Source organism: Nerophis ophidion, linkage group LG27 (genome assembly GCF_033978795.1).
Source record: "Nerophis ophidion isolate RoL-2023_Sa linkage group LG27, RoL_Noph_v1.0, whole genome shotgun sequence".
In the NCBI taxonomy this organism is placed as follows: Eukaryota; Metazoa; Chordata; class Actinopteri; order Syngnathiformes; family Syngnathidae; genus Nerophis; species Nerophis ophidion.
The window spans coordinates 21,606,608-21,631,607 of record NC_084637.1 but is presented as its reverse complement, the minus strand read 5'-3'; the positions used below and the strand labels follow the sequence as shown (position 1 = coordinate 21,631,607).

Here is a 25,000-nt window from a genome sequence, read left to right as displayed (position 1 = left end):
AAAGTTATAACGTGATTGGGCAGACACACTGTTTATATTGTGGGAAAGCGGACGTGAAAACAGGCTGTCCTCATTCAGGTCCGCATGGAGCTGGAGAGGGCGTGGCCTCCAGTTCCGCCTGAATTTCGGGAAATTTTCGGGAGAAAATTTGTCCCGGGAGGTTTTCGGTAGAGGCGCTGAATTTCGGGAGTCTCCCGGACAATCCGGGAGGGTTGGCATGTATGTTTTTCATCCACTTTGTATCCTTTTTATGATGTTGCCCCTGTTGTTTTAATGGAATTGTTGTTTTATTTAGCCTATTTTTTGTACAGCGCTGTGATTTTATAAGCGCTTTATAAAAAAAATGTACTAGTTACTTGCTTACTAGTGGGTCCATGACGATGATTTCTGTTTTGTTTGATCAGCCGTTTTACTGCCGTGTTACGTACACCGTTTGTAAACAATTAAGGTATGTAAATAAACATTTCTGTGTAAAAAACTCATTTCACCACGTTTATATCTGCGGCTTATAGTCCAGTGCGACTAATATGTGGAAATATATATTTTCCCCCTAGAATTTAGTGGGTGTGGCTTATATACCGGTGTGATAGTCTGGAAAATAGGGTAATTGTCAAATTCTGCCGACTTTTTTTAATCGTACATCTTTTTTCGCGTCTATGTTTGCGTCCATGGCTGGTGAAGAGGAGTGCATTACCCAGCAGCGTGACGTGGTGGAGGGTCTGCATTTGCGACACTTCGAACTCCTGCTGCCTCCTCTTGGCCACCTCCTGAGTGACCGTGCAGCGGTCGCACAAGCCCGCCCTCAGCCTGCGCCACACCAAAACGCGTCAGAATCATGTTTCCTTTCCACGCCAGGAGCGCAGAACCAAACCCACCTGTTTTCCAGGGTCTTGATGTTCTCGGTGAGCAATCGCTGCTGCTCCTTCATCTGCTGGTTCCTGGCGAACAACTCCTCCATGCGCTTGGTGTCGCTGAGGGAAACAAGCAAGTATGGGATGATATCAGTATGTACAATGTCCGATACAGGAAACTGGACAGCCAGTTACAGCATTTTCTTCTGTTAATATATATATATACATATATATATATATATATAGTATGTACAGTCCTGGTCAAAAGTCTACATGCACAGAACATAATGGTATGGCTGTCTTGAATTTCCAATAATTTCCTCAGCTCTTATTTTTTTGTTATAGAGTCATTGGAGCACATACTTGTTGGTCACAAAAAACATTCATGAAGTTTGGTTATTTTATGAATTTATTATGGGTCTGCTATAAATGTACGGTAAGCAAATCTGCTGGGTCAAAAGTATACATACAGCAATGTTAAGTGAAGTGAATTATATTTATATAGAACTTTTCTCTAGTGACTCAAAGCGCTTTACATAGTGAAACCCAATATCTAAGTTACATTTAAACCTGCGTGGGTGGCACTGGGAGCAGGTGGGTAAAGTGTCTTGCCCAAGGACACAACGGCAGAGACTAGGATGGCGGAAGCGGGAATCGAACCTGCAACCCTCAAGTTGCTGGCACGGCTGCTCTACCAACCGAGCTATGCCGCCCCAATGATAAGATTTGCTTACATGTCCCTTGGCAAGTTTCACTGCAACAAGGCGCTTTTGGCAGCCATTGGCAAGCTTCTGTTTGAATTTTTGACCTATCCTCTTGACAAAATTGGTGCAGTTCAGCTAAATTTGTTGGTTTTCGGACATGGACTTGTTTCTTCAGCATTGTCCACACATTTAAGTCAGGACTTTGGAAAGGCCATTCTATAAACTTACTTCTAGCCTGATCTAGCCATTCCTTTACCACTTTTGATGTGTGTTTGGGGTCATTGTCCTGTTGGAACACCCAACTGCGCCCAAGACCCAACCTCCAGGTTGATAATTTTAGGTTTTCCTGAAGAATTTGGAGGTAATCCTCCTTTTTCATTGTCCAATTTACTCTATGTAAAGCACCAGTTCCACTGGCAGCAAAACAGGCCCAGAGCATAATACTATCACCACCATACTTGGCGTTAGGTATTGTGTTCTTGGGATTAAAGGCCTAACCTTTTCTCCTCTAAACATATTACTGGGTATTGTGACCAAACAGCTCATTTTTTTTTTCATCTGACATCACATGGACAAAGATAAGACCTTCTGGAAAAAAATTCAACCAGAAGTTTGTGGATGGCTACCAAAAGAAACTTGCCAAGGGACATGTAGCCAAATATTAACATTGCTGTATGTATACTTTTGACCCAGCAGATTTGGTCACATTTTCAGTAGACCCAAAATAAATTTATAAAAGAACCAAACTTCATTAATGTTTTTTGTGACCAACAAGTATGTGCTCCAATGACTCTATCACAAAAAATAAGAGTTGTAGAGATAATTGGAAACTCAACACATTCATGACATTGTGTTCTTTACAAGTGTGTGTAAACTTTTGACCACAACTGTATATATGTATGTATGGATATACTGTATAAACAGTACAGGCCAAAAGTTTGGATACACCTCCTCATTCAATGTATTTTCTTTATTTTCATGACTATTTACATTGCAGGTTGTCACATCAAAACTATGAATGAACACATGTGGAGTTATGTACTTAAAAAAAAAAAGGTGAAATAACTGAAAACATGTTTTATATTCTAGTTTATTCAAAATAGCCACCCTTTTGCTTTGATTACTGCTTTGCACACTCTTTGCATTCTCTCGATGAGCTTCAAGCACACCTGTGAAGTGAAAACCGTTTCAGGTGATTACCTCTTGAATGCAATATACCAAAATGTTGGCATCGGTACCGGAACCAAAAAGTATTTCGATACTTTTTAAGCTAAAGGTACCACTAAAAATGTAATTATTAGCTTTATCTTAGCAGAAAACCTCAAGATAAAATAAATTTTATTGTTAGTTTTGAAGCCAAAACACGTCCATTCTCCCTCTTCTGTCTCCGCTTGTAGGTGCTCCGTGTGTGTGTTGACTCACACGCACCTAGGCTCATATGACCAGCAATGCAATGAAAAAAAGGGGCTTTTTTAATGACACTTCATTAGTATCGGTATACTGTACACCAGGAGTGTCAAACTCAAATACAGAGTGGGCCGAAATTTTAAACTGAACAAAGCCGCGGGCCAAGGTTGAACAAATGAACCTTTTGATAGGGACCCAAACAAATTTTGCATTGAATATTGAACAAGCAAGGCTTATATAACTTTATAGTGACATGCAAAATTCAGTTTCAAATAATAATAATAATAATTGAAAAAATATCAATGGTATATCAAATAAAATTTAAATAAAAATTGAATGACTCTTTTCTATTTGCAGCCTTCTGAGATAAATATCAAAATAAACTTTTTCCACAGGCTAATAATACATTTGAAAATAAAATGACAATAATGAATGAATCAAACATTAAAGCCTTGAAGTAGCAAGAGAAAGTGCATGAATAAATTGTTAATTATTGCTGAGTTTGCTCCACTGATTTGCTTTACCACTGAATATGGAACAAGCAATAATTATATAACTTAATAGTGCAAAATCAACTTTCAAATAAAAGCACAAAAAAATATCAATGGTAAAATTAATCAAATTTAAATAAAACATTTAATGCCTCTTTTCTATTTGCAGCCTTCTAAGGTAACTATCAACATTACATTTTTCCACAGGCTAATAAATCTTAAAATAAAATAACAATGAGATGGGTGGGGTAGGGGGTGGGGGGCGGGGTTAGGTGGTAGTGGGGGGTGCATATTTTTGTGTCCCGGAAGAGTTAGTGCTGCAAGTGGTTGTGGGTATTTGTTCTGTTGTGTCTATGTTGTGTTACTGTGCAGATGTTCTCTCGAAATGTGTTTGTCATTCTTGTTTGGTGTGGGTTCACAGTGCCGCGCATATTTGTAACAGTGTTAAAGTCGTTCATACGGCCATCCTCAGTCTGACCTGTATGGCTGTTGAGCAAGTATGCTGGCATTCACTTAAGTGTGTGTATAAGTCACATATATTATGTGACTTGGCCGGCACGCTGTTTGTATGGAGGAAAAGCGGACGTGACAACATATTGTAGACAAAGCCAAAGTATAGTACCGGCGGGCCAGCTCAAATGTTAATTTGATATTGCCTCAAGGGCCAAATTAAATTGCACGGCGGGCCAAATTTGGCCCGCGGGCCAGAGTTTGACACCCATGCTGTACACCAAAACAACCACTCTGGGTTATCCATTGCAGTTATTTCACAACTTAAGGGAACTGAAATAGAATATTGTTTTGAGCAGGAGGTTCCAGCTCGAGGAACGAGGGAAGAAATCAGAATCAGAACCAGAATCAGAATCAGAATCAGAGTCAGAATCAGAATCAGAATCAGAATCAGAATCAGAATCAGAATCAGAATAGTTTTAAGACGTGGTATGAAGCCTGCGCTCACTTACCAGCCTTTCTTGTTGGACAACTCTTGGACCTTCATCTGCCAGCCTGCCAGGTGCAAACAAAGCAGTTGTTTATAAAAGAAGAGTTCTGCTTTTGGCTGATATTTTTAGAAAAACAAAACAAAACAAAAAAACACCTTTCTCTGCAGTTGACATTTGTTTTTAACCTAGAAAAGCAAACATATCATACGTTTTCTTTTTTTTTACTAGTTTGCTTCTTTCTCTGTTCCTTTTTTTAATATCCCTTTATACAATAGAATATAATAGAAAGTACTTTATTGATCCCTAGGGGAAATTCAGCACCACTGTTCGCTCACAATAAACAATAAACACTTTTTACATGTGAATAATATAAATACAGTCTATTATACAGCATTATTCACATGTGAATAAGATAAATACAGTCTATTATACAGTATTATTCACATGTGAATAAGATAAATACAGTCTATTATACAGCATTATTCACATGTGAATAATATAAATACAGTCTGTTATACAGCATTATTCACATGTGAATAATATAAAAACAGTCTATTATACAGCAATATTCACATGCGAATAACAAATACAGTCTATTATACAGCATTATTCACATGTGAATAATATAAATACATTATACATTTAAGTACGGTCAAAAAGGAACATATGCATTAAGCAGTCTGATGGCTGTCGGTATGAAGGACTTCCTGTGTCGTTTTGCGTTGCATTTTGGGACTCTGAGCCTTCCACTGAACGTGCTCATTCTCTCCGCCAGGTCTGAGTGTAGTGGGTGGGAGGTGTTGTCAATAATGGCTAAGAGCTTTGCTAGACTTCTTCTCTCTGACACAACCGCCAGAGAGTCTAGCTCCACTCCCTTATTTATAAAGTTCAACATTTACAAACAAACATATGAAAAAGGACAATTAAAACAAGTACAAAAACAGTACAATGCAGCACCAGGGGGTTGTTAATTAGATAAAGTAATGATAGTAGAATGTCAAATATATATATATGTAAATAGTTTACATTTGGAGCACAGCATCATCGTTTTCACAGCTTTTGGGTTGTTAGAGGTAGATAGCGTTTTAAAGTAAAGTACTAACTCTTTTTAAAAGGCACAAAAAACAGGCTGGGTATTGAGAACCTTACAATCATGAATGTTGTGTTTACTAAGTGTAGATGACGGCAGACTGACACCAGGTGGCAGTAATGTCCAAAGATTTATTTAATATATATATGTATATATTAACCATACATACCGTATTTCCTTGAATAGCCGCCGGGGCCCTAATTAATTTAAAACCTCTTCTCACTCCTGCGCTTATTCAAGGTATGCAGTAAAAGTAAGCAGGCGCTAATAATTTTAAAACCTCTTCTCACCCCTGTGTTTGTTTGCCAATGGCATGCAGTATAAAATTGAGTGTGATATAAAAAATGTTTAAAAAAATTCTGCGGCCGCGGCCCGGTGGTTGGGCACCTCTGCTTTACAACATGTAATCGCGACCGCCTTTACACAACGCTATCTGCATGCCGGCCGGACACATGCATTTCGCTGCTTCTCATATGAAATTGGAATGCATACTTGGTCAACAGCCATACCTTTTACACTGATGGTTGTAATATAAACAACTTTAACACTCTTACTAATATGTGCCACACTCTGTGAACCCACACCAAACACATTTCTGAAGAACATCGGCTCTGTAACACGTTATAAATGCAACATAAGAATTACCCACAATGCCATCCATCCATGAATCTTGGCTATATTATACACGCACCCCCAACCCCGTCCAACTCAACCGACGCACCGAGAGGGGGGTGGGGGGAGGGGGGGTTTGGTGCTAGCGGGGTGTATAATATAGCCAAGAGTCATGGATGCAGGGCATTGTGGGTAATTCTTATGTTGCGTTTATAATGTGTTACAGAACCGAAGTTCTCCGAAATGTGTTTGGTGTGGGTTCACAGAGTGTGGCACATATTAGTAAGAGTGTTAAAGTTGTTTTATATCACAACCATCAGTGTGATCTGTATGGCTGTGGAACAAGACCCCTGGTTTACACATAGTAAAAGCAAAAATAAAAAACTCCTCTGCCATTTTAAAAATGACGACAGGGGAAGCGTCACTCGTGACGTCACGAATTTGACCCGGTGGTAAAAGTAAGCATGCGCTAATAAATTTGGGGAGCGAGCTTGACCCGGCAGTAATTCAAGGCAGGCACATATTACATGCCCGGTGGCTATTCAAGGAATGACGGTATATATATGATAATCAAACAATAGAAAATAAGCTAAGGAAATGGAGTGTGAACTAGATCCAAAAGGAAATGGGTGACAGACTATGTGAAGTATTTAGCTGAGGTGTGTGTTACCAAAGTGTTGACGAGAGCGAAGGAACGAGGAAGTCCGTGGGGCAGGCAGAGGATCCAGGGCGAACGAGAGGCGTCGAAAAGAATGTGTCCAAGCGAGAGGTCGAGAATCCAAAAGGGGCAGTCCGGGAGACAAGGGGAACAACAGGGGATCACAAGAGAACACGAGGAGTGACAGGTACAGAAGTCTATACTCCGGCGAGCGATGACAGGTTGTCCAGGCTTAAGAAGGCAGATCGCTCATCAAGGAGAGGTGGGTTGATTGCTGGAAAATTGTTGCACCTGGTAGCTGCTGCAGGGCGGAGACGCGCACGGCGCGTCCTTGGATATACGCGTCCGTGGGCGTGTCCCGAGGACCGCACAGACGGATGCAGGAGTCCGAGCCGTAACAATACTCCCCTCCTTATGGACAGCTTCCAGATGTTCTACCACAAAAAGCACAGGAACAACAGTCAAGGGTGGGTGGAGGGGAAAACTGGTGGTGGGTCGCTGGCCCAAGTGTCCCCAAATCCACCGGGGACGAGTGTGGTGGCGGTGAGTAGACCACCGCTGCGGCCGGTGAGTAGACCGCCGCTGCAGCCGGCGAGGTGGACGACCAAGGAACGGTCGACTTTTGACCGTCTGGAAGACGGACGCGAGGGGCGCCATTGTGCGTCCCGCTGGAAACAAAGAGGAGGACAGTGCCGTGGTACGGCCCGCCCGACACAACGAGTAGGGCACATTGTCGCCTGAAGCGAAGAGGAACAAGCGGAGTGGGAGCGGCAGATATCATCGGGGGCGTGGAAGCGGCGGGCGTCATCGGCAGCGTGGAAGTGGCGGACGTCATCGGAGCTGGAGACAAGGAGAGCAACCGAGGAGCTGGCCGAGGTGTTGAAGTCGGCACTGCAGACCGAGGGGCAGAGGTCGATGCCAGCCTGGAAGCTGGCGGAGACGCAAGGGTCAGCCTGGAAGCTGGTGCTAGCTTGGAGGCTAGCTCGGAGGCAGGTACCAGCTCAGAGGCTGGCTCGGGGACAGGTGCTAGCTTAGAGGCTGGCTCGGGGACATGTGCTAGCTCGGAGGCTAGCTCGGGGACAAGTGCTATCTCGGAGGCTAGCTCCGGGACAAGTGCTAGCTCGGAGGCTAGCTCGGGGACAAGTGCTAGCTCGAAGGCTAGCTAGCGGACAGGTGCTAGCTCGGATGCTAGCCTGGGGACTGGCGCTAGCTCGGGTGATAACCTGGGGACTGGTGCTATCTCGGGTGCTAGCTCGGGTGCTAGCCGAGGGGTTGGTGCTAGCTCGGGGGCTAGCCGAGGGGCTGGTGCTAGCTCGGGTGCTAGCCAAGGGGCTGGTGGCTGTGGCTGGGAAAAGCGCAAGACAGGTGGAATTAGTCTGGCAGCTGCGCCACTCCATCAGCACAACCCCCAGTAATCCCCCCTCCCCCCCCGAAAGCGGATACCAGACGCCTTTTAAAGGGTGAGTAACAGCCACTAAGGATGGGAGGAGAGTGTCCAGGCGACGGGTAAATTCCTCCTTGCTCATATCACTTCTAAACATGCCTTTCCACGACAGTTTGGCAGGACAACAACTCCTCCGGTGTGGAGCGAAAAAAAGAAAAAGTCATTGTGAATGGGGAAAGAGGAGGGGAAAAAAAATCACAGGGGGCGGAACGAAAGTCACTGGGGGCAGGGCTAAGGTACTGTGCCATCAGATCCCTAATCAACTGGCCCGAGTATACTGTTGTGTTTACTTAGTGGAGATGACGGCAGACTGACACCAGGTGGCGGTAATGTCCAAAGATTTATTTAATATATATATATATATATTAACCATACATATATATATACAAACCCTGTTTCCATATAAGTTGGGAAATTGTGTTAGATGTAAATATAAACAGAATACAATGATTTGCCAATCATTTTCAACCCATATTCAGTTGAATATGCTACAAAGACAACATATTTGATGTTCAAACTGATAAACTTTTTTTTTTTTTTTTTTTTTTGCAACTAATCATTAACTTTAGAATTATTGCCAGCAACACGATGCAAAGAAGTTGGGAAAGGTGGCAATAAATAATGATAAAGTTAAGAAATGCTCATCAAACAGTTATTTGGAACATCCCACAGGTGTGCAGGATAATTGGGAACAGGTGGGTGCGATGATTGGGTATAAAGGCAGCTTCCATGAAATGCTAAGTAATTCGCAAACGAGGATGGGGCGAGGGTCACCACTTTGTAAGCAAATCGTCGAACAGTTTTAGAAAAACATTTCTCAACGAGCTATTGCAAGGAATTTAGGGATTTTACCATCCACGGTCCGTAGAATCATCAAAAGGTTCAGAGAATCTGGAGAAATCACTGCTCGTAAGGCACCATTAATGCTGAATGGTCCATACAGGTTTTGGAGCAACATATGTTGTCATCCAAGCTACGTTAGAATGGACGCCCCTGCTTATTTCAGCAACACAATGCCAAGCCACGTGTTACAACAGCGTGGTTTCGAAGTAAAAGAGTGCGGGTATTTTCCTGGCCCGCCTGCAGTCCAGACCTGTCTCCCATCCAAAATGTGTGGCGCATTATGAAGCGTAAAATACGACTGAAGCTCTACATAAAACAAGAATGGGAAAGAATTCCACTTTCAAAGCTTCAACAATTAGTTTCCTCAGTTCCCAAACGTTTGTTGGGTGTTGTTAAAAGAAAAGGTGATGTAACACGGTGGTGAACATGCCCTTTTCCAACTACTTTGGCACGTGTCGCAGCCATGAAGTTCAAAGTTAATTATTATTTGCAAAAAAAATTAAGTTTGACAATCAAATATCTTGTCTTTGTTGCGCATTCAACTTAATATGGGTTGAATAGGATTTGCAAATCATTGCATTCCGTTTATATTTACAGTACATCTAACACAATTTCCCAACTCATATGGAAACGGGGTTTGTATATGATAATCAAACAATAGAAAATAAACTAAGGAAATGGAGTGTGAACTAGATCCAAAAGGGAATGGGTAACAGACTATGTGAAGTACAACCCTATATCTACATATATATATATATATATATATATATATATATATATATATATATATATATATATATATATATATATATATATATATATACACATATATATATATATATATATATATATATATATACACATATATACATATATATATATATACACATATATACATATATATATACACATATATACATATATATACACATATATACATATATATATACACATATATACATATATATACACATATATACATATATATATACACACATATATATATATATATATATATATATATATATATATATATATATATATATACACACATATACATATATATATGACATTCCACTATCATTACTTGTTAAAATACAACCCTCTGGTGCTGTATTGTACTGTTTTTGTCCTTGTTCATATGTTTCTTTGTAAATGTTGAACTTTATAAATAAAGGTAAAATACAATTTAATAAGATAAAATTAAATAAACATATAATACACATGAGGGCAGTAGTTGACTTATTAGACCAGGGGTGCTAACACTTTTTTAACTGGCAAGCTACTTTTCAAGAGACCAAGTCAAGGGGATCTACCTCATCTATATTTATCATTTTTATTTATTCATTGGTGAAACAGATGTTTTTTATTAACAAGTTAAAGGTGTTTAATGACAATACAAGCATGTTCCTTTTTTTCATGAATATAGGAATATAAGTTGGTGTATTACCTGATTCTGATGACTTGCATTGATAGGAATCAGATAGTAGTGATGATAACGATAATGATTACCATGAATTGATTTAAGTGGACCCCGACTTAAACAGGTTGAAAAACTTATCCAGGTGGTCAATTGTACGGAATGTGAACTGTACTGTGCAATCTACTAATAAAAGTTTCAATCAATCAATCAAAATACGTCCACATTTTCAAATGGAGGAGAAAAAAAGTCCTCCTTTCTGTCAGGATTGGTTTTTGGTATTTTATTTGTCCAGCTTCGATACTCCTTTTTATACACTTTACAAGAAATACGTTGGCGGCGATCTCCCTGGCTTGCTAGCTTGTGTGTGCTAGCTTTCTGAGACTTTTATTTTGTTAGCACAAGCAGGATGAAGCAGCGCTTTTATTGTGAAGACAAGAACTGTGCAGTCGGTCTTTAGAGTTTTGACGGCAGGTACGGCGCGAGAGTCTGTTGAAATAAAAAGTGTTTCTCGCCTTCCTGTCGGTCATTTTTTCTTAATAATGAGTTCACAGCAGCCAGCGTCAACTCACAAGTCCCTCGGGTGCCGTGAATGACAATCTAGTGACAAAAGTGACGTCTATAGTGAAGATTTTTTTCATAGTTTTTTTCCTTTATGCCTGGCTAGTGATCGTCTGACACACCTTCCGCGATCGACTGGTAGCTCGCGATCTAATGAGCCCTCTTGGATTAGAGGATGAGAATGTCACAAAGCTTTTTAAAGAGAAACAAATGGATAAGGTTAGAATTTATATTTTATCTTATTACTGACCCATCATTGTGAAGTTAATCTGTAGATGCAATGTGATACTACTTAATATTTTTTTTATATATTTTATACTGAAGTTGTGTTGAAAATGTATGTATCAAATTTGATACAGCAGGTATAAAAGGTAATGTAACTCTAACTTAGTCAGTTTTATTATATTTCATGCATTATAAATACCATGGAGAAACATACAGTTTGTATATTTTTTTAAATAAATAAAATGTTCACATTACACAATGTGGTATATAAAATGTACATATACAATGTTCTGTATTGTGTTGTGACGATCACTCGGTGTGTGTTTTGATAATGAATTATTGCTTTTTATGAGAGAGAATAAACAAATCACATTAAAAAAAATATATTGACATTTATTATGTTTTTCTTATGAGGCAAATAATGACAAGATAAGAGATGCTTTGGAAACAACATAGATATTTCTGTGTATTGCATCATGTTTTGTTTTGCAATAAAATTATATTTTGTCTCAAATATGACAAATTAAAAATCTTAATTTTTGCAAAACAGAAGGACCAATTAAAGCTCAAGTTTTAAATAATTATAAGGTTCTGCCAAATATTTAGTGGTGCAGGCTTTATAGGGTTTGTCTTTGGCCCATACCTGCCAACTCTCCCAGAGTTTCCGGGAGACTCACGAAATTTAGCGCCTCTCCCGAAAACCTCCCGGAAGAAATTTTCTCCTGATTATCTCCCGAAATTCAGCGGAGCTGAAGGACACGCCCCCTCCAGCTCCATGCGGACCTGAGTGAGGACAGCCTGTTTTCACGTCAGCTTTCCCACTATATAAACAGCTTGTTACAACATCTACGGATTTGAATAAAAAACTGTACACACAAGGAGACAAAGCAGAAAAACGAGGACGTTACAGCCATGGCAACACCGTCTGTAATAGAGTGATTCTATGTTGTCTGTCGCCATCTCCTGGTGAATGTTGGCTATAGCGTTATGGGGTTGCTTTTTGATTGGCCAACGATTTATGTGGTGTTGTGCACCTGACGGCAAGTGACTCCCGCCAGTACGCAAATGGCAGAACAAAGGTTACTCAAATAGTGAAAGGTAAGTGTTGTTGTTGGTTTTTTTTTTTGCAACCAGCAAGCACAGTACAGTTAGTAGAACAACGGTGTTTTTATTACTGTGTATATGAAATTCAACTATTTATTTTATTTATATGTGTAATAAAATAAATATATATAGCTAGACAGTATATATTTATATATATATATATATATATAAATATATATTTATATATGAATTATATATGAGATACTCGAGTTGGTGAATTGTAGATGTAAATATACTCCTCCCCTCTTAACCACGGCCTGCCCCAACCACGCCCCCGACCACGCCCTCAACCACGCCTCCGCTCTACCCCCGACCACACCCCCCACCCCCCACCTCCCGAAATCGGAGGTCTCAAGGTTGGCAAGTATGCCTTGGCCCTAGTTTCAAATTTGGGTGGGGTCGACTGCAGAGGTTCTTGGGAGAACACACTTACCTTCTAGCTCTCGCTCATGGACCTCCCTGAGTTTGAGAAGCAGCTCATTGAAGCTCTCCATTGCCCAGCCGGTTGACCTTTGACCTTAAAGGTAAAGAGAACGGTCAAGGTTGAGTTTTATCTCAACAACAAAATTCACGTTAAAAACAGGTCCGAAAAGTGTCACTAAACCTACAGAAAATAATTCTTGTCAGGTTAGTTCTGCTCCTAATTTTCCAAAGGTCATTAAAAATGTCAAAGATTATCTATATCGACCAATATCAATAAGATTTAAATAATTACTGCATAACAACAATTCCTTACCGTAGTTAATCAGGAATCACAGGGCAAATTAATGTTACACAGTCGTTACTTCCGAACACTAAACCTAAAGAAAATAGTTCTTCTCAGGTTAGTTCTACTCCTTATTTTCCAAAGGTCATTAAAAATGTCAAAGATTATCTATATCGACCGATATCAATAAGATTTAAATAATTACTGCATAACAACAATTCCTTACCGTGGTTAAATAGGAATCACAGGGCAAATTAATGTTACACAGCTGTTACTTCCGAACACTAAACCTACAGAAAATAGTTCTTCTCAGGTTAGTTCTACTCCTTATTTGCCAGAGGTCATTAAAAATGTCAACGATTATGTATATCGACCGATATATCTATAACATTTAAATAATTACCGCATAACAACAATTCCTTACCAGAGTTAAATAGGAATGACAGGGCAAATTAATGTTACATAGCCGTTAGTTCCTAACACTAAACCTACAGAAAATAGACCTTGCCAAGTTAGTTCTGTTCCTTATTTTCCAAAGGTTATTGAAAATGTCAAAGATTATCTATATCGACTGATATAACAATAATGTTTAAATAATTACTGTATAACAACAATTCCCTACCATAGTTAAATAGGAATAACAGGGCAATTTAATGTTACACAGCCATTATTTCCTAACACTAAACCTACAGAAAATTGTTCTTTTTAGGTTAGTTCTGCTCCAAAGGTCATTAAACATTTCTAAGATTATCTATATCGACCAATACAACAATACATTTAAACAATTACAGCATAACAACAATTCCGTACCATAGTTAAATAGGAACAACAGGGTAAATTAATGTTACACAGCCATTATTTCCTAACACTAAGCCTGCAGGAAATAGTTCGTCACAATTCCACACTGTTTTCTTACACTTTATGAGGCGTGTCTTACATATTCTTTATTTTTGCACCTTCATTTTCAGAGCTTCTTGTTAAGTCTTCAATGTGATTTTACGATTTTGTTTACATTGTTTGAGTGTTTTCCATGCTTGTGTTGACATTTCCTTCCTGCCTTGATAGCTGAGCGGATTATAATCAGAGGAAGGTTACATTTCAAATAAAAAACACTTTTCTCCTGCTCCTTATTTTCCAAAGGTCATAAATATATCAATAATAATCGATATCGAGGGGAAACAGAACATTTATATTGTGGTCCAGTTTTCAGCCCTACCAGATACAGTAAAAGTCAAACAATAACAATAATATTTTTCCTATGGTTATTTTAAACAGCAGCCAAGTTAAATCCTGATGACAAATTTATATCAACACAGAATGAATCATGTCGCATATTTGTATTTAATACCATCAATTTTTCATGATATCATATTATTGGTATGTCGTCATAATTTATTGTGCAATACCACTGATATTCTTTTCAACCCGATACGAGTACAATTTAGGGCGGGATCGGCGATACCGATCTGATACCAATATTTAAGCAAATGTACCTAATGTGTGGGGTAAATTTCTAATAATGTAATTGAAGAAAGCAGTTTTTTTATTCATCTATTGTTATTATTTATTATACATTATTTGTTATTATTACTTATTTGATTAGTATATTATTTTACATTATTTATTATTATTATCACATATTATTATTCATCATTGTTTTATATTATTTATTATTATTATTATTATTATAATTTTCTTATTATGTATTCGTTTATTTATTCGTATAATTGTATATTGTTTATTATTTTATTTTATTCATTATTATTGTTGCTGCCATGTAATATTATTTATTATTAATTTGATTGTCATTTATTATTATTTATTATCATTGTTATTATCATTTATTATTATTTTTCATTTATTATTATTTTCCATTATTTATTATTTTATATTATTTATCATAATTGCTATTACTATTCATAATTTTATATTTTTATTACTATTATCACATATTATTTATCATTATTTTATATGATTTATGATTAATATTATATTTTATTAGTTTATATTAATATTATCAATGATTATCATTGAGTATTTTCTATTATCATTGTAATTGTTGTTATCATTTATTGCTGCAAGATGGCGGCGCCCGGACGGGCTGCGCTCTCGAGGAGCTCCTGCTAAAGATGGAACATTTGGCAGAAATACCGGACAATTCCACAAACTTTATGGCTGGCTCGCATCGTGGTCACTCCGTGATCACGTACGACCGTCAGACACTTCTGGATGTGGACATATCGGGCCGTTTTGGACTGATAGACACTTGCGTGCTAGACTTGCTAACTAGCATGGGAATACATCGGCGGCTACATCCAGCGGCCTGTGAAGCAGGGGAGTCTAGTAGCAGCGGGGGCCGTCTACGGAGCAGACGCCAGCGGTGTGATCGGAAACGCGGATGCCGAGCGGGGCTAAAAACAAAGCAGAAGGCTAATCCCCACAGAACACCACTTTCCTCCATCCCGAAGACGGATTTAGATGGAAAATGCGAGACTACTGGTCTGGGTAAGGAGTCAGTCAAATTAGAACAAGTTTTTTCTGCTTTGAGTGTTTCAGAGTTGGACATGTGTTTTACTGAGGTGGCTAACTATGATGCGTGCAGTTTATCAAAGCAACAAACAAACAATCGGAAAATCCCCGTTACTGAGGTGGCTAACCATGATGCGTGCAGTTTATCAAAGCAACAATCAAACAATCGGAAAATTCCTGTCGTATCAATTCCTAGATATGGTCGTAACTATACTAAATGCACCGGGCATAATAAACACAACATTATTAATATTGCTACTACAGATAATTTGATCAAAAACTCCCTAAAACAGCCCACTACCTATAATATAGGTTTTTTAAACATAAGATCATTGTCTCCTAAAACGTTGTTAGTTAATGATATTATCAGAGACAACAATCTTAACGTCATCGGTCTCAGTGAAACCTGGCTTAAACCAAACGACTTTTTTGCGCTAAATGAGGCATGTCCTCCTAACTTTACACATGCGCATATTGCCCGTCCGCTCAAAAGGGGTGGGGGGGTCGCACTAATATACAACGAAAACTTTAACCTTAGTCCTAACATAAATAATAAATATAAATCGTTTGAGGTGCTTACTATGAGGTCTGTCACACCGCTGCCTCTACACCTGGCTGTTATCTACCGCCCCCCAGGGCCCTATTCGGACTTTATTAATGAATTCTCAGAGTTCGTTGCTGATCTAGTGACACACGCCGATAATATAATCATAATGGGGGACTTTAATATCCATATGAATACCCCATCGGACCCACCGTGCGTAGCGCTCCAGACTGTAATTGATAGCTGTGGTCTCACACAAATAATAAATGAACCCACGCATCGCAACGGTAATACGATAGACCTAGTGCTTGTCAGGGGCATCACCGTTTCCAAAGTTACGATACTCCCGTGTACTAAAGTATTGTCCGATCATTACCTTATAAAATTCGAGGTTCAGACGCATGTTCGTCAAACTAATAATAATAATAACTGCTATAGCAGCCGCAACATTAATACAGCCACAACGATAACTCTTGCTGACCTACTGCCCTCGGTAATGGCACCATTCCCAAATGATGTGGGCTCTATTGATAACCTCACTAACAACTTTAACGACGCCCTGCGCGAAACCATTGATAACATAGCACCGCTAAAGTTAAAAAAGGCTCCAAAAAAGCGCACCCCGTGGTTTACAGAAGAAACTAGAGCTCAGAAATTATTATGTAGAAAGCTGGAACGCAAATGGCGCACGACTAAACTTGAGGTGCACCATCAAGCATGGAGTGATGGTTTAATAACTTATAAACGCATGCTTACCTTAGCTAAAGCTAAATATTACTCAAATCTCATCCACCGTAATAAAAATTATCCTAAATTTTTGTTTAGTACGGTAGCATCGCTAACCCAACAAGGGACTCCTTCCAGTAGCTCAACCCACTAAGCTGATGACTTTATGCAATTCTTTAGTAAGAAAATTGAAGTCATTAGAAAGGAGATTAAAGACAATGCGTCCCAGCTACAACGGGGTTCTATTAACACTGACACGATTGTATATACGGCGGATACTGCCCTCCAAAATAGTTTCTCTCGTTTTGAGGAAATAACATTAGAGGAATTGTTACAACGTGTAAATGGAATAAAACAGACAACATGTTTACTTGACCCTCTTCCTGGGAAACTGATCAAGGAGCTCTTTGTATTATTAGGTCCATCAGTGCTAAATATTATAAACTTATCACTCTCCTCGGGCACTGTTCCCCTAGCATTCAAAAAAGCGGTTATTCATCCTCTTCTTAAAAGACCTAACCTCGATCCTGACCTCATGGTAAATTACCGACCGGTGTCTCACCTTCCCTTTATTTCAAAAATCCTTGAAAAAATTGTTGCAGATTAGTTAAATGAACACTTAGCGTCTAACAATCTATGTGAAACCTTTCAATCCGGTTTCAGGGCAAATCACTCCACGGAGACAGCCCTCGCAAAACTGACTAATGATCTATTGCTAACGATGGATTCTGATGCGTCATCTATGTTGCTGCTCCTCGATCTTAGCGCTGCTTTCGATACCGTCGATCATAATATTTTATTAGAACGTATCAAAACACGAATTGGTATGTCAGACTTAGCCCTGTCTTGGTTTAACTCTTATCTTACTGATAGGATGCAGTGTGTCTCCCATAACAATGTGACCTCGGACTACGTTAAGGTAACGTGTGGAGTTCCCCAGGGTTCGGTCCTTGGCCCTGCACTCTTCAGCATCTACATGCTGCCGCTAGGTGACATCATACGCAAACACGGTATTAGCTTTCACTGTTATGCTGATGACACCCAACTCTACATGCCCCTAAAGCTGACCAACACGCCGGATTGTAGTCAGCTGGAGGCGTGTCTTAATGAAATTAAACAATGGATGTCCGCTAACTTTTTGCAACTCAACGCCAAAAAAACGGAAATGCTGATTATCGGTCCTGCTAGACACCGAACTCTATTTAATAATACAACTCTAACATTTGACAACCAAACAATTAAACAAGGCGACACGGTAAAGAATCTGGGTATTATCTTCGACCCAACTCTCTCCTTTGAGGCACACATTAAAAGCGTTACTAAAACGGCCTTCTTTCATCTCCGTAACATCGCTAAAATTCGCTCCATTCTGTCCACTAAAGACGCTGAGATCATTATCCATGCGTTTGTTACGTCTCGCCTCGACTACTGTAACGTATTATTTTCGGGTCTCCCCATGTCTAGCATTAAAAGATTACAGTTGGTACAAAATGCGGCTGCTAGACTTTTGACAAGAACAAGAAAGTTTGATCACATTACGCCTGTACTGGCTCACCTGCACTGGCTTCCTGTGCACTTAAGATGTGACTTTAAGGTTTTACTACTTACGTATAAAATACTACACGGTCTAGCTCCATCTTATCTTGCCGATTGTATTGTACCATATGTCCCGGCAAGAAATCTGCGTTCAAAGGACTCCGGCTTATTAGTGATTCCCAAAGCCCAAAAAAAGTCTGCGGGCTATAGAGCATTTTCCGTTCGGGCTCCAGTACTCTGGAATACCCTCCCGGTAACAGTTCGCGATGCCACCTCAGTAGAAGCATTTAAGTCTCACCTTAAAACTCATTTGTATACTCTAGCCTTTAAATAGACCTCCTTTTTAGACCAGTTGATCTGCCGTTTCTTTTCTTTTTCTTCTATGTCCCACTCTCCCGTGTGGAGGGGGTCCGGTCCGATCCGGTGGCCATGTACTGCTCGCCTGTGTATCGGCTGGGGACATCTCTGCGCTGCTGGTCCGCCTACGCTTGGGATGGTTTCCTGCTGGCTCCGCTGTGAACGGGACTCTCGCTGCTGTGTCTTGGATCCTCTTTGGACTGGACTCTCGCGACTGTGTTGTATCCATTGTGGATTGATCTTTCACAGTATCCTGTTAGATCCGCTCGACATCCATTGCTTTCCTCCTCTCTAAGGTTCTCATAGTCATCATTGTCACCGACGTCCCACTGGGTCATAATTGTCACCAATGTCCCACTGAGTGTGAGTTTTCCTTGCCCTTATATGGGCCTACCGAGGATGTCGTGGTGGTTTGTGCAGCCCTTTGAGACACTAGTGATTTAGGGCTATATAAGTAAACATTGATTGATTGATTATTATTTGTTATTTAATAATATTGCTTTCATATATTATTATTTTATATTATTAATTATCATTATTAATATACCTCCTTTTCTGTGATATATTATTTTATAATAGGTATTATTTTATATTATTATCATTTATTTTTATTTATAATTTTCTATTATTTATTAGTATTGTTATTGATTGGCAACACTAAAATGGGCCCTAGTGTGTAAATGTGAGTGTGAATGTTGTCTGTCTATCTGTGTTGGCCCTGCGATAAGGTGGCTACTTGTCCAGGGTGTACGCCTCCTTCCGCCCGATTGAAGCTGAGATAGGCGCCAGCGCCCCCCGCGAATCCCAATGGAAATAAGCGGTAGGAAATGGATGGATGGATTATCATTTATAATTTCATATTGCAGGACAGTAATTGCAAAAGAAGTAGCACCTCCTATAAATTGTTCCAGACTCTTTTTTGTACTTTGTCGGAATGTTAAAAAACAAGATTTGTGAGGCGCTAATTAGCATCAAATCACGCCTTTGTCATTACAGTTGACGGCAAATCCTTTTTATGAACAATGCTCAACTTTTTCTCGAGTCGTCACAGCCATAGATGTTACTAAAACATTGCCTGTGCATGGTTTAACCCTGGAACAGATCATTTTTTGTCAGCATGAGGAGAAAAAAAATAGATAATGTAGTAATAGTAACAATAATGCATCTAAATTCTAATGCACTTTTTATCACTCTGGATCTCAAATTGCTACAAAGTAAAAAAAAAACAAGAGACATACTGAATAAAAACAAAAAGGATAAACATCATGTAGATACTTTTTAAACTAAAATGTTTTAAGGCCTGTTTGAAAAGGCTTATAATAATAATAAATGATCAGCCTCAGGAGTCAGAGAAGCCACATAGCTTGTCAAGTTGGCGTGTCATATTGTGATGATTACCACCGGCAGGACCGGTCTTGACGTACAAGTACACCAAACTAGGCGTTTTGTTAAAAGTGTGTGCGTGTGTGTGTGTGTGTGTGTAATTGGCCCGAGTGTGTGAATGTGAGTGTGAATTTTGTCTGTCAATATGTGTTGGCCTTGTGATGAAGTGGCGACTTGTCCAGGGTGTACACTACCTTCCATATATATATATTTTTTTTTATTATTATTTTTTTTTTCAAATAGATTTTGAAAACTATGAATCGGTTTAGAATTGGGATAAAAAAATAATTGTGATTTGGATGCGCCCCGTCCATCCATCCATCCATCCATCCATCCATCCATCCATCTTCTTCTGCTTATCTAAGGTCAGGTCGCGGGGGCAGCAGCCTAAGCAGGGAAGCCCAGACTTCCCTCTCCTCAGCCACTTCGTCCAGCTCTTCCCGGGGGATCCTGAGGCGTTCCCAGGCCAGCCGGGAGACGTGTCCTGGGTCTTCCCCGTGGCCTCCTACCGGTTGGACGTGTCCTAAACACCTCCCTAGGGAGGCGTTCGGGTGGCATCCTGACCAGATGCCCGAACCACCTCATCTAGCTCCTCTCGATGTGGAGGAGCAGCGGCTTTACTTTGAGTTCCTTCCGGATGGCAGAGCTTCTCACCCTATCTCTAAGGGAGAGCCCCGCCACACGGCGGAAGAAACACATTTCGGCCGCTTGTACCCGTGATCTTATCCTTTCGGTCATGACACACAGCTCATGACCATAGGTGAGGATGGGAACGTAGATGGACCGGTAAATTGAGAGCTTTGCTTCCAGCTCAGCTCCTTCTTCACCACAACGGATCGGTACAACGTCCGCATTACTGAAGACGCCGCACCGATCCGCCTGTCGATCTCACGATTCACTCCTCCTTCACTCGTGAACAAGACTCCTAGGTACTTGAACTCCTCCACTTGGGGCAGGGTCTCCTCCCCAACCCGGAGATGACACTCCACCCTTTTCCGGGCGAGAACCATGGATGCGCCCCGTATGGTTGCTAAGTTGCCATATTCGTGCTTTGACACATTATTGCATCATTATAATTCACTTCTAGGAGTGTGAATTTATGGGGTTGCCGATGATTGGATCCGATTACGATTCCTGGGCTCGTGATTCAAATCAGATTCGATACTATTTTCGAGTCAAACTGATTCTCGCAATGTAATATTTGGTATACAGTTATAATTTTAATGTTCCTGAGGGAACTCTCCTGAAGGAACCAATAAAGTACTATCTATATATAATGAAACTTTTACCAGACAGGTTACAGGTTATAAAAGCTATTTTGGGTTAAAGGTAAAGTTAAAGTACCACTGATTGTCACACACACACACTAGGTGTGGTGAAATTACTCTCTGCATTCGACCCATCCCCTTTTTCAACCCCTGGGAGGTGAGGGGAGCAGTGAGCAGCGGCACGGCCCGTGCCGGGAATCATTTTGGTGATTTAACCCCCAATTCCAACCCTTAATCCTGAGTTCCAAGCAGGGAGGTAATGGGCCCCATTTTCATAGTCTTTGGTATGACTCGGCCAGGGTTTGAACTCACGACCTACCTATCTCAGGGTGGACACGCTAACCACAAGGCTACTAAGTAAGTTTGCATGGAGATGGCCTGAAAATGTCTTTTCAATAACTGATTCCTATTTAAAAAACATAAAAATAAAAAACGTTATATATGAATATATATATATATATATATATATATACAAAATTAAAGTTGAAGTACCAATGATTGTCACACACATACTAGATGTGGCGAAATTATTCTCTCCATTTGACCCATCACCCTTGATCACCCCCTTGGAGGTGAGGGGAGCAGTGGGCAGCAGCAGTGCTGCGCCTGGAAATCATTTATGGGGATTTAACCCCCAATTCCAACCCTTGATGCTGAGTGCCAAGGAGGGAGGTAATGCATATATATATATATATATATATATATATATATATATATTTATCATATATATATACATATATTTATCATATATATATATATATATATATATATATATACACATATATATATATATATATATATATATATATATATATATATATATATATATATATATATATATATACAGTATATATATCATATATGGGACTTGGACAGTCACAATCTTCCTGGAACAAGGCATCCTCTGCTGAGCAGCCCAAACTGCTTGTGGCCAAGGTCCGTCGACAGGAAGAGTCAAATAGATATGCCAAGGCTGTGGTGCAAGCTAAGCAGGGCCAGTAGACAAGGTGGGAAAGGGTGGAGAAGCGGAAGATCAGCTGGAGGGACATTAGGGAGATGGAATTGAGTAGGGTAACCTATGATGTCCTTCCTACCCCCAAAAACCTCAACCAATGGCTGGGTGAAGATCCATCATGCCCCCTGGAGACACAACAAAGTATTCAAATGATTGGCAGCAACCCTGGAAACCAGGAGAACAACCAACAACTTCTTGCCAGCCAGGATACCCAACTTGAATATGCCAGTTGCCTTTGCCAGAGAGGAGGAACGAAGGCAAAAAAGACACCATCAAGGACCAGGTTGGGACATCTGGAGGTAACCAGGGACTGGAAGATGCTGGTGGACTTGTATAAGAAACTCATCGTTTTACCAGAGAAAGCAATTACTAACTTGCGGCCTGACTTAGTCCTGTCGTCTAACTCCCAGCACATCGTGTACTTCGTTGAACTCACAGTCCCTTGGAAGGATGCGGTGGAGGAAGCGTTTGAGCTGAAAAAGCTCTGCTATGCAGAGCTCGCTGCAGAGGCTCAATGGCGAGGCTGGGGAACACAAGTCTGCCCTGTAGAAGTTGGATGTCGGGGCTTTGTGGCAACATCAACAATAGGGCTGATAAGGGACTTGGGAGTTGGCGGTCAAGCTCTACATCAGGCCATAAAGGAAACATTGTGGGGGGAAGAGCGGCGCAGCCAGTGGCTCTGGCTAAGGAGGAAAGACCCCAACTGGTCTCCAAAAAAAATCATTACTCATGCAGAGGCTGGTCAGATGCAGAACGGGGTGCTTCTTGGACGCCATAATGCACCGCTGAACCTACTTGAGGCGCCGTGCGCCAAGTCGGCAAATCCTCCATGAGAGTAGGAGCCGAGCTCACTTGACAACCCCAATGATGTCTCTGTCCAGCCTGCAGCAACATGCATAATAAGTCAGTGTCTTTAGGTCTTCAACACGGGAGGTAAGAGGTGGCACTCTGGATTTTGACATCTTGGCCTGTGTATTTGGAAACATTTCCCCTGGAGTCATCCAGTGACTGCCCTGAATAGAGTGGCTGACAACAAGGGAAAGACCATGTGACTGGTGGAAAGACAGCTGACAGGAGGAAATAGACCCCACCGGGGCAGGCATGGGCTGGATCCAATAAGTATTTTGGAGACACCCACCAATTACTACAGGCACAACTAAAGAGAGAACACCCCAAGAGTCTGCAAGAGAGGGGGCGGTAGATGACTAGTCAACGGATACCATTGTTTTAGACCCAGGAACGGAAATGACTACGAGGAAGACTAGCACTGAACAAGAACCAGGCACAGCATTATCATCAACATTGGAGAAAAGTCCCAAGGTCTGTTCCTGTGGTTGGAAGAAAATAAACATCTTCACGGGGCTTGAAAATACATCAAGGAAAGAAAGGGTGCATGAGAGAAGGAAAACATGGATCTCGCATTGATAAATACTTCTTGAGAAGTCAATCAAATCAGTCGAATGAAGTCCAGCAACTGGATTCTAACCAAAGTTTGAAGGACATCAGCCGCCCCGAGGAACAAAACTCAAGCACATTGACAGATGCACAGGAAGGTGCAGAGCCTATCCAGCAAAGGAAACCTACAGTGGAAAAGAACATCAGTGGTAGAAAACCTCGGGTGAAATGGCCCGGAACCTCTGAAAAAAAAGAATGGACAATCATAAACTTAGACCTAATCAGCATTCTACATGGACTGAAGGGCACAGTCGGAAGAAAGCTTGACAAGATGCGAGACATCCTCTACAACTATGGGGCAGAACGATATGGAGCAAGAGTCAAAACGGGAAAGGTAGTAGCACCACAATACAAGTCCAGACGGCAGCATGAGATAGAATGCCTGATTCGGGAGAGAAGACACCTTAAGAAGCTGGGGAGGAAGGCTTCAGACAGCGAGAAAGAAGGCATTACCATGAATTGGTTAACGAGGACCCCGACTTAAACAAGTTGAAAAACTTATTTGGGTGCTACCATTTAGTGCTCAATTGTACGGAATATGTACTGAGTAGTGTAATCTACTAATAAAAGTTTCAATCAATCAATCAAAAAACAATCTCCAGGGAAAATCGAAAGCCGGTTAGCAACCCTGAGACAAGCAGAAAACCTCAAAAACAGCGGAAAAATAAAGTATGTGCACGATCAAGTTTTTTTCAAGGACCCTTTTAAATTTGTGAAATAATTTTTCACTGAAGAAAAGGGGGAAACTTAAAAAAGTCTAAGCAGGAGCTGGAGAAACATCTGGAAGAAATGTTTGTGGATGAAAAAAATAACATGCAGACAGCTATTCCATTCGACATCCCACCAATTGAACAACCACAACACCAGATGGAAATTAGCCTACTTGGCATCCTTCTACTTCTTCAGGATACCAGAAACCATCACCAACCTTGTCAAGGCATACTTTGAAGATCTGCAGCTCTGTTTTACCACGCCAGACTTCACCACTACTTGGCACCGTATGGAGGTTGGAATAATGTTAGGGTTTACCATCTCTCCGTTGGCCTTCATCATGGCAAAAGAGGTCATTATGCGGGCATCCAAGTGGGTAGATCTATGCTGCCTGTCAAGCTGAAAATCTGGTGCCTCCA

General features: G+C 40.5%; 1 protein-coding gene across 3 annotated transcripts in view; it reads right to left on the bottom strand.

The window, feature by feature from the left end:
* The window catches only part of rbbp8l (retinoblastoma binding protein 8-like), a 64,040-nt gene that overhangs the window by 32,546 nt on the left and 6,494 nt on the right, over window positions 1-25,000 (bottom strand). For 2 of the 3 annotated variants that reach the window (XM_061889700.1, XM_061889701.1), the window contains exons 2-5: window positions 12,785-12,868; window positions 4,416-4,458; window positions 876-971; window positions 695-807 (exon numbers count right to left, since the gene is read on the bottom strand). In XM_061889700.1, the coding sequence (XP_061745684.1) occupies window positions 695-807; window positions 876-971; window positions 4,416-4,458; window positions 12,785-12,845 (313 nt within the window). In that variant the 5' untranslated portion in view covers window positions 12,846-12,868. The remainder of the gene's footprint in view (window positions 1-694; window positions 808-875; window positions 972-4,415; window positions 4,459-12,784; window positions 12,869-25,000) is intronic. The other variant, XM_061889702.1, reaches the window with a different exon arrangement.